Source organism: Cuculus canorus, chromosome 1 (assembly GCF_017976375.1).
Source record: "Cuculus canorus isolate bCucCan1 chromosome 1, bCucCan1.pri, whole genome shotgun sequence".
Lineage (NCBI taxonomy): Eukaryota > Metazoa > Chordata > Aves > Cuculiformes > Cuculidae > Cuculus > Cuculus canorus.
In genome coordinates, this window is record NC_071401.1 from 160,699,445 (window position 1) to 160,713,414 (window position 13,970).

Below are 13,970 nucleotides of genomic sequence, written 5' to 3' on the forward strand. Positions count from 1 at the left end.
ACACTCTGCTCATGTATTCAGGGTTTTCATTGGTTACCCCAAATACCGTATTGCGTTGGGAGTTTTAAGCAATCATTTATCACTTCTTTTTTGGATTGACTTCAAGCTAGGATGCAACTGTCTTGAATCTGATATCTAGTACAATTACAAGGAGTGGGGACATTAACAAGAAGGAAGATTTGAATTGTTTTAGAAGTCAGCTCATGCTAGTCCTCATGTAGCGTAGAAAACTGGTTTGAGAATTGGGATGGCCAGTGGCAGGCAGGGGACCGATCAGCTAAAGAAAGCGCATGAGCCACTTCAGAAGATACGTTCCAAGTTCCACCCCAGGTCTTTTACATTTTATTCTCCAATTCAGGTATTACATTTCCACTGGTTTCCACCAGGATTGTGCATGCACCTTGACATGTTCACAGAAGTTCCACAATACAGAGTTTCACAACTGGGACAGGTCCCTACAATTGGGACATCAGGGTGACAAAACAGTTTCTGGAGAATTTCCCATTGAATAGGATGGAGAGAACATAATTACCACATCGTAGCACTACAATGGCTCATAAACATAGAATAGACTAGATTCATTTACCACAAAAAATCACAAAAAGTAACTGATCGAAGAATATCTCTTTTATGTAAAATATACATTTGTAGGATATAATTTTAATACAACTTTTATACTTATTGATGTTGGCTTTGCAACACTGAATTAAAAAAAAAAAAACAAATAGACTTGCTGCCAGAATTTTATTTCTTATAATACTTATAGTTTGAGGTAACAATGAAAGAAGACTGTGTGCTGTGGACAAAGTCAGTGATGTTTGTCTGCAGTCACATTTCTGTTATCAAAGAAGTGAAAAGTAAACTTAAGACCTGGCATGTACTCTAGAATTCATACAAATATAGGTGATGGCAAACTGAGAAAGCAAGGACTTATGCAAACCTACCCTGCTCATATTTGTGACCTTTGCAAAATATAGCATTATTATGACAGAGTCAAGACAGATGTAGTTTACATCACTATTATTATTAAGTGTGTCTTTGCATGATCCACAGCACAACTTACTGCAGTAACCAGGAATAATACACATAGGGGTGTGGGTCTTTGCATGGAGCCTTAGCAATGATGATTTAAATTCAGCTTTCCTTGATATAGATAAAAACTGATATTCCATGCACACACAGTTTATTTACAGCTGACTCAACAACAGTGACTAGTCACCCCTTCCTCTGGCAGCAGTAATTACGAGCAGTCTTTAATCTTCTTTAACAAGCTCTACTTCGAGTGTAAAGTCTCAGTGACTTCCTTAAGGTGTGAGTTGTTTATCAGGGCCCATTCAGCAGCAGCAGTCTCTTTCCAGTACAGTCCTTGGTATGGCTAAATTCCATTGTCCCTTTTTCAGCAGTCAAAAATCCATGATAAATTCTGTACAACACTGTAGTTAATATAACAGCAGCACCAGATATTATATTAATTCCTTTGCTAAAAGCTGTTTGTAATTATTTCTCTATTGACAATATTTTACCAAAACTAAATCAATGTACATCTCTAAACATCAAAAATGTATAATTTGATAAATACATTATTGTACAAGAATTCTGACATGCAGGTCATGCTGTTGGGCTAGGCTATATACAGAAGAACATGTTACATGATCAACAATAAGTTATATTTCTTTTCCTAATAAAAAATAAAACATGGCAATCAGGGATTATTCAACAATCTCAAGGATATCTTAAGATTTGGGTTGTTATGTTCTTCCCCATGTAGTTCTAAAACTACGGTTTAGGGTGATTTTTCCTCACCAGCCCAGAACATCAGATCTGCCATTGCATTTGTCCTGTTGCATAAACAGAGATTAATACTAAATGCAAAAGCCACTAGAAGAGATACAGTTTCAAAACTGTAATGAATGCTGGTTGCTAGAAGGAAGATTGATGCAATAGGCAACCGGTCAGTACTGTAAAGTCACTACTAAATTCCACTCAAAATATCTTCGGAGTGCTCACATGAGTTAGTCTAGACAATAGTAACTTGCACTTGAAAAAAATATATATATTTGTATCTATACAGATAAGCATAGTCCATATGAAAAAAAAGAGAAAAGGAGAAAACTGTCCTTAGTTACCCTTAAAAGAGGGGGGCTTTTTAACAGTATCTCTGTGCTTTATGGAGACGGATGGAGAATACAGTAGACGTGTTGCAAAACAGACAGACAAACAACATATAGGACAAAGCACCTCAAAAAACATTGACTGAAGAAATTTTTTAAGCTCATGAGCCAGAGGTATAAGGCTGGTCAAAAACCCGACTTGAGAACTACTACTCTCTTACAGTGGTACAAACGAGCCCCCAATAATCTCAATTTTACTTGGTACTCAGCCTCTGAAAATGTTGAAGAACCCTGGAGTAGAAAAACGACTACAGTACCAAGCAGCACTTGCTAGCTTAAAATTGCAAGTCTGGATGGCGTTTACCTTTCTTGCATGTTTTGTGCCTTCCCCAAGCCATTAAGAAAGAGATCTGGCTTCTGCTTGCGTGTAACCAGTAATGACAACCTCTTTGCAGTTATCTGTGTGCAAACAACCGGAGACATTCAGAACTCTGATACAGCAATCCAGTACCGAAGAAAGTTAATCAGAAAATAAAGCCATTTATAAACAAGTAGATCATTAAAAAAAATAAAGGAAAAGGTTAAACAAAGGAAAACAATCCCACATGCAGACCAGTTTATCAGTGCTTTCATTTCAGCAGGATGGTACAATGCAAGAACACACATCCAGAGCCCCCTTTGGTCTCCGCGATCAGCAACACTGCTTGTCAGGTGATGGAGACAGGATGGTCCATGCAAATGAGCAGACCCAAGTCACATTGTGTGCAACGAAGACACGATTCCAGACATCTTCAGAATGGATTAGAGTCACAAAAAATGGAGGTTCAATGGAGTGACTAATAATTTTTTGGAAGCACATTATTTTAAGTAAATCTCCCTGAAAGTATTTATTTATTGAATATACTGGCCAACAGAATCCACTAACTGTCCTTTTATTGCCACAGGAAAATAGAACAATATAGTAGATAAAAGGAGAAGTGCAACCTTAGGTAATCTTTAAAAGCCAAGATAAAAATCTTCAGCTACCTAAGTGGCATTTCTTACTACTGCCAGTTATATCATGCAGGAGTTACACCATATTTGTGGAGCCTATATTTAATGCTACATTTATTTCCAATATGTGGCACACAGTATTTGATTTAATACTATATAGCCGATTGATGCCATCTGGTTTATAAGATGGAAGGAATGGGAGATCGAGAGCGCCTTAGAGGACAAGGTGAGCTGTAAGGTGATGTTACTGGAGACAGTCGCAGAGCATTGCCTGTCAAGCCAGCTATGTTGTTTAAGCTTCGAGATTTTTCATAGCCTTGTATGAGAAAATGCACAGACATCAGTTGAATTCAGCCAAAAAATAGACAAAGACAAACAACACAATGTAATGTAACCCAAGGAGCTATTGGGGACTCAGAGGGAATCTGCCTGCAAGAGAACTCAGAGCTGAGGCACATTACTACCAAAAGATATTAATACATATTTTTTTTTACAAATTAACGCAGCTATTCTTTCCCAGAAAATTAAATAGACCATAACAGAAGAGGTCTGAACTGTTTTTCCACATCCCATCCTGCACCTGGTGCCATTTTATCGGTTTCAGCAGGGTTGCACAGAGTGCAAGATAAAGGATCCCAGCAGGGTTACTGGGTGAACTATCTGTCTAAGCATAATAAACAATTCATTAAAACAGACTATAAAAAGTGTTACAATTACACTATCTCTGCTAAACCCATTCCTAATAAAAGATAATTTTTCTTTAAAAATAAATAAAACAAAAACCAGATAAATTGCATACAGTATGTGTAAATCACTTCCGCAGAGAACTGTATGATAATATGGGAAAGAAGCTCCATCTTCAGAAATACTAAGCCTAAGACTTTGTGTCTTATATTAAAGTATAATAAGACAGCAGTGTTCATTGCAAATGCCTCCTGACTGGCAAATTTAAAACACCATATTTGTGCTCCTTCTCCAGCTGACTCAAATGAAAAAAAAGGTATTAGTTCACATAAGCAAGTAGTAAATACTTAATCATTAAACGAGGCAACCACATAATGCTTCACAATCTGAAGGGAACATTGCACGTGCAGACATTTCTGTTCACATACACTGTGAATTCTAGCTACCTACTTTTTGCTGCATATAGATTGTTTTCATCTTGTAAAGAATATGCTGTACAATGATGGAAAAGCATTGCTATTCACTCCATCACTATCTTCATACCCAAGTATTTTCAGTAGCACCTGAATAAGTTCACTTGGGAAAAAAAGGATCAGCACATCAGTCTGGAGAGAAATATCATCAAGGAAACACAGTGAAGATGAAGCCAGACAGACTCTTGCTCCGCAAGTACATGGACACAAGCTTCACTGCAAACATGAGAATTCCAATTTATTTCAATGGCATTACCTATTTCCTTGAAGACAAGTATGCATCTAAGCATTTGTCAGGTTAAGACATTCAGGTAGAAACTGCTTATAGTGAAATACTGAGACTTTCCTCATAGAAACTCTAAAATGCCAATGACAATACAGCTAAACATTATACAGGATGTCACAGGACATTTTTGTCTTACTGAAATAGTTACTGGCTCAAATTCCAGATCTCCACACAACAGACAGTTGACAGCTAGTTAGTCTTCAGGAAAAAAATCATATCTTAGATTCTTTCCTAAAAACGATTAACATTTCTTAGAATCATAGAATATTTCTTACCTACTGAGAATTGCACACTGTGAAACTATACTTAGAGCAAATGAATAACTTAAGTCTGCTAAAAACTTATGCAATGTTGCCTCCAGATTGCAAGGGCAGGCTAGGCTGTGATGCTTCACAGAGTTCTGATACATTTAAAAAACAGCCTCCAGTTTATGAATTTCTATCAGTATTTACATGGATTGGAAAGAATCATGTTTGAAACAGGAATCGGAGGGAAGCACATGCTAGTGTATATATTTAACCTCCCCTGTAAACATAAAGCTTGCCAAAAAAATATCAAAATAAACAAGTAGCTTTTTACACAGAAACTAGGAAAGTATTTTTAAAAAATATTTTTCCTGCTATTTTTCTAATGATAAAAGCAAAGAACTGATAGAAGAAGATGGTAAAGATGAGAAAGGAAATGGGAACACCTAAAAAAATGAAAACGAGATACACAAGATGAATAAAGAGAGAGACATGATCCAAAATTGGTACTTTCCAGGTATTTTAGTGGGCTTTGGATCAGCTTTGAATTATTATCATATTAGAGATGGAGATAAGATATTAATGAAAAAAAGCTCAGAGTAAATGATCATTGAACACAACCAAGAATCAACCAAGGAACCAACCAAACAAGAAGGATGTACCAAAAGAATGAAAGGGAAAAAATAAAATTCAAGTAGTAGACTAGATGTATAAATTATTCAAAACCATTTGGATGCTACATGAAGATGATTTCTGCTTATGAGCTAACTTCCCTACCCTGTATAAAATAAACTTGAAAGCTAGTGGCTAAAACATTTCAGTTTAGTCTAAGGTTACCATCAGAGCCAGTAAAAGACCACATTTCTCATTAAGAAACTGCCAGTTCTGAACTCAAGCCCCATTTTTCTAGTAAAAACTATAAAACAATTTTCTCTTGAATCTCGGCCTTGAAATGAAAATGTTCATGTGGTCCCAGTATAAAATATGTTTTACCGATATATTAATATGTCTTTAGTAGCTGATGGGTGACTTCTTTTGTTATTTCTGATCTGTTCTAATTATGGCTAATGCCAAATGAACAGCACTCAATGTTTACACTGACTTCCTAAAAGAAGTCAAGAACCCTGTCTGGCAACATGCCATTGCAATCTGCCTTATTCAGATGTTCCTGACAACCTCAAAGACTGGACTTTTACCATCAGAGACATTTTAAATAATCCTAGTTGTTGAGAAGACAGTGCAAGATAAATGCTCAATGGAAAGCATCCCAATCTGTGCAAAAATGTGCTTGCAATGAAGTCCCATTTAGCCTAAACGGTATACATAGGAATATGTAAAACAGAGGAGCAAAGAGACAATCATAGCCTTTACAAATACCATACACATCAATCTCTGGTTGCACAAGTCCCTTCACAGGTTTAACCTACTGACCTCATGCTGTTGAAATGTAATAGGAATATGTGCAGAATAACTCAAGAGAACTCCTTTAGGGTCTGTGGCTGGCTGGGACTGCTATGTTTGCTGTGCACAAAGTGAGTTAGAAAAAAAAAATAAGGGGGGTAGGAGGGTGGAGGTGGGCGGAGAGGCAGGAAAACCTCAGCCAAAAATGTTTTAGTGCCACGTGGCTGCTGCAGATGAACTCTGCACATCAGTACTCGGGAATGTGAAACCTGTTGGAATGATAAAATCTGCCAAGAAACCAAAGAAATCAAAGGAATTCATATGTAAGGAAACGGCAAGACGACTACTACTGGCGTTGCTGATTTTGGAGCAAAGCCCTGAGATTAGGTTTGCAGCCCCAGCCAAGTGTGGCCTGATGGGGTAACTACACTACCAGTCATGAAGGTTGATGTATAAAATGACAAAGGTTTTGTAAACTCTGACTAAGAAACCCAATCCTACTGAACAGTGAATAATCAGATTTGAAGAAGCTGAATAACTACAAAGGCATTTCTAGCAGCTTGCAAGATCAAACATTGTTTACTGCAGTTGAATTCTGTTTAGGTTAGACAGTCACTTTTTAGCATCAGGGGTGTATTACAAAGAAGAGACATTTTGTGGCATTATAAATTCAATCTTTTTCTTTGAAAGATATTTAAATAGGCTCTCATGATATGTTTTGTTGTGTTCAGAACAAAAACATTGCTTACTTCTGACATTTCAACCTTTTAAGTGTCACTTATCCAGCTGTAATTTTTACTAAGTTATTAAGTGCCCACTGAAGTTATTAAACAATTAATTTGTCTTTTAGAATGACAAATGGTATTGAGTGATGAGTGGTTGATGAGCAAGGTCTGAATTGCAGGCTTTTCCATTAAAGATAACAGACAAATGAAGACACAAGTGAAATGAGGGTCCAACATCAAGCATTTTTTGTGAAGACTAAAGGAAATGAGTGTTTCTAAAAGGAAAGCAGGAAAAGAATTGCTAGGAATAAAGAAAAAAGATACATTTTGAGTACAGTCTTTCCTGTAAGAGCATTGTGCACATCATTTTACTCTAAGATTGCTTTTCGCAAGCACATTGCTAAGTAACCTTTTATGATCTAATGAAAGAAGTCCATACCTTTCCTGATCCCTCCATCAGTAGCACACGTGTAATCACTTGTTGTCAGTAGGAAACATGTTCCCCCTCTTCTGTTTTTGTCTCTGGTACTAGAGCGTCTGATGGGAGGGAGCCTTTCACCAGGTGAGAGTGGCTGCTCACTTCCTGCACTGTCTTCACCTGATAACACTGGTTAAAGCACCATGCCCATTTACAGACAATTATGAATGAGGAAATGAGACATCACAAAGAGCTTATGCTGAATGCCGGATATTCCCATCACTCAAAAAATAGTTATACGGTAAATCATTAGAAGAAAACAAGGTGGCAGTTCACCATTAATCAGTACATCAGTATATTTTTTATTCAAAAGTATACGATCTTTTGACTTTCCTGTTCTTTTAAATCTCATACAAAGTTATACTAAACTAACATGAAATAAGAAATAATCAAATCACAGCTCCTTTGGTTGCCTACTGTGGACTGTAACTTTTTGGAGTGAAGTTAACCTTGAATATTTCAAGCAAGTATTTATTATTTTGGTTATACTTTTTGATAAATTTGTTATACTTGTTTTGATAAACAAGAGGTCATGTTAGTCATTTTTGCTTAAAATATGTTGTTTAGCATATTTTAAGGACAATCCCTCCACCAGGAGGGTTAAATTTTCAACATTTAGCACTAAAACCTGTTTAGTAACACACTTGGCTTTCATTTCTATACTTATCACACTTGCATTGCTTGTCATAAGTACCGACATTAAATGCTGTCTTTGGTCTCTGTAGTTAATTTTGTCAAACAGCAAAACTCTTACCTCTCCTGATTTGGTACTTCCAAAGGACTGTCTTTTAAAATTATCTACTAATTCAGATTCAGGCCACACTTGAAGAAAAGAAATCTCTGCTCGGTACAGCACATAACGGGTGATGGCAAGGTATTGACTTCAGTTTTACCTATGCATTTAAACCTGAGCATGTTCTTTTTCTGGTAAAGCAAAGGACTATATCCAGTCTGAAAAGTTTTTCACAGAATTCCTAATGACTCTAATAGCCCTCTGTACCAGAAATAAAGCTACGATGCACAATATGAGTGGTGGCACTACTAAAGAGAAAGTTAACATATAAAATGGCTCCTTTTTGCATATCTTCTAAGTTCAAGGATTATAACACCTTCTAAAGAAAGGTGCAGTCACAGAAAAATGTTGCTTTACTCTGAGCCCCGTACATTCTGGAATACCTTTAGCATGACCTGGTAGCAGAAAAAGTTATCATTAACACTTTAAAGATGTTGTCTGAAAGTGAGTATCAATTAAAGTATTATAAAATTAACTGTATTCCAACCTCAGTGTGAGTCCTTTCAAGTGTTTCTAGCCTCTTAAATATATTTAGGATGTTCAAAAAGATGTGTTACTTTGTCTGTGAACACTCACTTGGAGACTGAAAACGAGCTGCTTTGAGCATAAATGCAATTCAGTTACAGAACAACAGACCAAAGATAGATAGTGTTCAGAGACCAAGTTTCCAGACTCTTCTTTTTTAAAAATAAACTGTGATTACTGAATGACACCAATCATGGGTGGTTTTATTCTTATTAATCTTCAGCAGCTTTCCAACAGTCTAATGACTAGTATGAGTTTTGTTATCAGATTGTGCTTGGCTTAAGAATAAATACATTCAGGAAACAAACGAAAAATCCTTGATGGTAAAAAATTTTGTTTTAATTATACTGAGAGATAAAATTTACTCTTTAAGAGATAAGGAATATGGGGCAGTGGCTTGGAGGGGCAGAGACTGTCATTTGATATGCACTTTCACAGCATTTCGCACAAAATACTCCTTATCAATCATTTGGAAGTCTAACAAATAAGGTAATATAAATCATAAAAATCAACACTAATAACAATGATGTTCCTAGGGGCTGTCATTTTAATTTTTCTGGACAAACTACATCAGCTATGCTATTATCATTCAATTAGTAGTAAATACCATGCAATGCCTCATCTAACACAGACAAAGGAGGTTCTTCTAGCCAAGGAAGCAGAATGCCAAATGGAAAGAAAGCTAGAAAGATAATTTCTTCTTATTTCCTTTGAGTGCTGGGCTTTTGATTTAAAGCACCTGCTCCTTTTAAATGACTGCTTCTTTGTAGGATCTTGCTTAACAGGCCACGATGTGGCACAGGCAAAGCTGACACAAGAGACAGACACTGAGGCAAAACACCATGGAGTCCAACAGGGTGGGACACGGTGGCTGCTCAAATAGTCACAGTCATGCAAAAAAACAAGAAACATCCATACGACGCAACAAACAACAGGCAAAAGAAAAGGTTGATATCATCAGCAGGAAAGCATTCTCAACAGAGCAAGCAAAACTGTATAGACCAGCTACATAGAGGTTTGGGAACATCGCTATACCTATTTTATCCTCTATGAGACTGACACACGCAAACACTGGAGGGGAGAAGGGTAGGAGCTATGTCTTCTCCTGACAGAAAGACTGGTAGCTTTCTGGCCCCTACCAAACATACTGGTCTATAAAGTGTTTTCAGAGGTCATGCATTTCCAGTGGGGTCCTACCTGATGATCTGTTGTGCTCCATCAGCTGGTTGTCCTTGCCCAGGCAGATATCACCCTGTGTGCTATTGCATGCCATGTTCAAGTCTGTCTTGCAGAAGGTGGGAGAGCTGGCTTGAGGAGCAGGAGGGATGTGCTTCTTCCGCTTCCTTGGCAGTTTCTGCTTTGCCATGGCCAGGGAGTAGTACATCCCAAAATTGTTAACTATCACAGGCACGGGCATGGCTATGGTGAGCACCCCCGCCAGCGCACACAGGGCTCCCACCAGCATGCCTGACCAAGTCCGTGGATACATATCCCCATATCCCAGTGTGGTCATGGTGACTACAGCCCACCAGAAGCCGATAGGGATATTTTTGAACTGCGTGTGCTCACTTGCTGATGGGTCATTAGGCTGGGCTCCCACCCGCTCTGCGTAGTAGATCATGGTGGCAAATATCAAAACACCAAGTGCCAGGAATATTATCAGCAGCAGAAATTCGTTGGTGCTCGCTCGCAGAGTGTGGCCCAACACCCTGAGGCCCACAAAGTGCCGAGTGAGCTTGAAGATTCGCAGGATCCTCACGAACCTCACCACCCTGAGGAAACCAAGCACGTCCTTAGCAGCTTTGGAGGACAGCCCACTCAGGCCCACTTCTAGATAAAATGGCAGGATGGCCACAAAGTCAATGATATTCAGGAGATTTTTGATGAATTCAAGTTTGTTGGGGGAAAAAACAACACGTACTAAAAATTCAAATGTAAACCATACCACACAGACTCCTTCCACGTATGTCAGGGCAGGATCTGTCTCAATTTCATACTGTAGTACAGTTTCTGTCCCATTGATGACCTGCTCAGTTTTGTTTATAATAGTATTGAAAGCTTCATGTGTTTCCAGGCAGAAAGTTGTGATTGAAACTAGGATGAAGAATAAAGAGGCAAAGGCGATGAACTGAAACAAAAAGAAAGAGAAGAGACATCAGAACCGTGCAGCTGTTCACATAAATACCAACAATTTCAGTGATCATTATAAATCTTTCACTGGTTCATCCTCAAATGATTTACGAATTTGTACACATAAACCTTTACATCTAGGCCAGAGCAGCAGACAGCTCTCACATGAAGGCAAGGAGCCTGGGAGCAGGGCAAGCCTTGGTAATGGACACCATGACAGTGCGCAACTCATGTAGAATGTGGTAACAAATTCTTTAATCTGCACTGTATCATCTAAATTCCATGCAGTTGTCAAGGTACCTTATAAGCAGCCTCCATACACACCAAACAGAGCAAGATTTAAGACTGCCCACCTCTCATGTAGTAGAAAATAGGGCTGACCCTAATGGTCTTGAGATTATGGTTCAGGAATTCACACTTGACTCAAAGGGCACCTCAGAGTACCTATAGATCCAAACATCAGGTTTCTTTTGGATTTTCAATAATTCACAAACAGGATATTTACTGATAGCAAATACCTTCTGTGTTAGAGGCAGAATTCATTGCACAGCCTATGTTGCACAGTCAACCATCACTCACACACTTAGGCAGGACTAAAAGTAGAACATCTTCCACTACAGTGGCAGATCTCTGCCAGTGTGTTAGGAATCACAGTCCTGCTATCAAAGTTACAAATCCAGGACAATCTGAACAAATAGGGAAATAAAAATTGAGTACTAGTAGAGGCACATGAATAGATAAAATACAGTTCAATAAGCTGGAGATAGCCCTCACACAGGATTGTTAAGGACTTAAAACACACTTACCGCCTGATCTTCAAGTCAGTCATCTCAGTTGAGCACTGAAGAAAACAGAATGGCCGGGATACGATCTCACAAAAATTAACACTAGGCCAAACAGCTGGATGGTGAGATAAACTTTCTTAGACCCAGTAAAAAACCACAAATGAAAAGGTGGTTTGAGCAGTTATTCCTTTGCAATAATGATTAGCTTCTTTTAAGTGACAATATAGTACTACCATGTTAACACTCCAACAGCAATGGTGTGGTACATGAACAGATGATGTGTTCAAATCACTTTCTGAGCCAGGATTTATAAAGTGTTTTCAACGTGTTTGTTAGTCAGGATTTTCAGATTAATAGCCACGTTATAGCCAGTATTATCCTAGAAAAAAACTCTCTGAATACCTGAAGATTTTTTGAAGGTGTTAGGAGTCCAAAGAGGAAAAAATATGCCTAAACAGATTTTTGAAAACATCTAGTACCTATGTGCTTTCTCACATATCTAGCATCTTGATATTTTATCATTCAAGATAGAATCACATCTCTTTCAAAATGGCAGAAAATTACTACTTCTTTTGGCTTGGATTTTTATAATTTTAAACTGTTACTTGCTAGTAAAACAAAAATGTATTATAGGGATCTCAGAGCTTGAGACAAGCTCTCCATCCTTTTAAATATTATTTATTTTAGTAAATAAACTTAATATATTTTATGGTTCCCCTACTACTACTTACAAATCATTCAGGATATCTCTCCTTTAATCTGTAAATTCCCAACCTGAAACTGAGTACCTTAAAAAAGCCCAGCAAATAGAAAAAATATAATATTCTCTACTACCATCCTACTGGAAAGGGCAGCTTACATCTTGCTTCCAGTGATACAGGCAAGAGAAGATGTGGGAGCAAGATGATGCTATGTTACCACACCAAAATATTGAATCTCATTGAAAACTGTCTAATTACAAGGGAGATAGAACAGCAACCATAAGCAAGAATGCCTCTGTTGAGTCACTTTAATCCAACATTGAGGCGAACCTGATTTTTTACACTTTGGCTATCAATCACCAAATTTAGTATTAGCACTCAGATTTCGTATTGTGCACCAGAGTTCATTTGGGCTGGCGTAATATTGAAAGATTGGATTTTTCTAACACAGAACATTAGTTGGATAACAAAATGTTATCTCTACAGCCAGCAGAGAGAATGGCTTTTATTCTGAGAAACAAGTTTAGGTTTGCAGTGCAGGCCTGGCAAATTTGTTATATTCAGACTCACAAGATCGATCTATCTATCTGTCTGTCTGCCTGCCTGCTTGTCTGTCTGTCTGTCTATCTATTTATCAATCAAAAAAAAACCCCTATATATCTCCCTATAGCAGAGATTTGCAGCTTGTTTATGGCTTCCTCTCCTCAATCAATGAAACAAAATTATTACACCAAGCCCTTCAATTACAAACCCTCTAAATCTGTTATCTTTCAGAAAGGCCGGACTCAGGGACTGTACTGAGCACTTATCATCCAGTCCAAACGTCTAGTCATGAGCTAAGCAAACAATCTTACACTATCTGGCTGATTTTCACCAAACAGGTTTTTCTGATTTTGCTTTAACTACAAAATTGCTGCACGTACATAGCTCATCTATTCCTGGCACCTGACACCAACATACACAAAAATAAGAAGCCTCTGTCTTCTGTGAGACCACTAGAGTCAGCAAACACAACCAGATTAATACAACCTAAGGGAATTAATCTCAGCAGATCTTTGCAAAACCCATCCATAACATGGACAGAGAATTTATTAAATTCTCAGCCACCAATGGGCTAAGAATGACCCTTAGGAGGCTTCTAGAGTCTTTTTCAGCATCTTTCTACACAGTGAAGGAAGGGAAAAGCAAACAAATCCATGGAGGCTGAGAATCATAGAAGATAAAACAGCACTGTAGTTTGCAATCTGAGTGGGAATTTTTAATTCATAAAACAGTGGGCAACCCTTTTAAAAGCAACCTTTTGGTAATTTCAGGGAACTGTGAACATTTTTTTGTAATTTCAGAGAACTGTGAATATTTTTAGTCTGAAAAGAACAAAAAATTGAATTCAATCTAGCCAGATTAAAATTTGCCAACAACTCATATAATAAGGATTAAATGTGCATTCAATGGTGCATTGAATCTAACAGAATGTAAACAATTAGCACCTGTTTTGGGGCTGTATTTCAGGAAGAGAGTTTCTTCTGGTTCTGATTCTTTAAAAAAAAAAAAAAAAAGCCAAACGTCAAGCGATTAACTACAGGTAGAAGTGTCTGACAAGGTATTTATTACTCTTTTGCTCAACATTGACACTGTGGAAG

The 13,970-nt window shown here is 37.7% G+C and overlaps 1 protein-coding gene across 13 annotated transcripts in view; it reads right to left on the bottom strand.

Annotated features, from left to right (window-relative positions):
• Positions 1–293: 293 nt before the first annotated feature.
• The window catches only part of KCNC2 (potassium voltage-gated channel subfamily C member 2), a 102,050-nt gene continuing 88,373 nt past the window's right edge, over positions 294–13,970 (bottom strand). For 4 of the 13 annotated variants that reach the window (XM_054049943.1, XM_054049934.1, XM_054049953.1 and 1 more), the window contains exons 3-5: positions 9,912–10,842; positions 7,358–7,525; positions 294–3,420 (exon numbers count right to left, since the gene is read on the bottom strand). In XM_054049943.1, coding sequence (XP_053905918.1) covers positions 3,284–3,420; positions 7,358–7,525; positions 9,912–10,842 — 1,236 coding nt within the window. In that variant the 3' untranslated portion in view covers positions 294–3,283. Of the gene's footprint in view, positions 3,421–7,357; positions 9,586–9,911; positions 10,843–13,970 lie in introns of those variants that run through there. The other 9 variants (XM_054049985.1, XR_008447252.1, XM_054049967.1 and 6 more) reach the window with 9 other exon arrangements.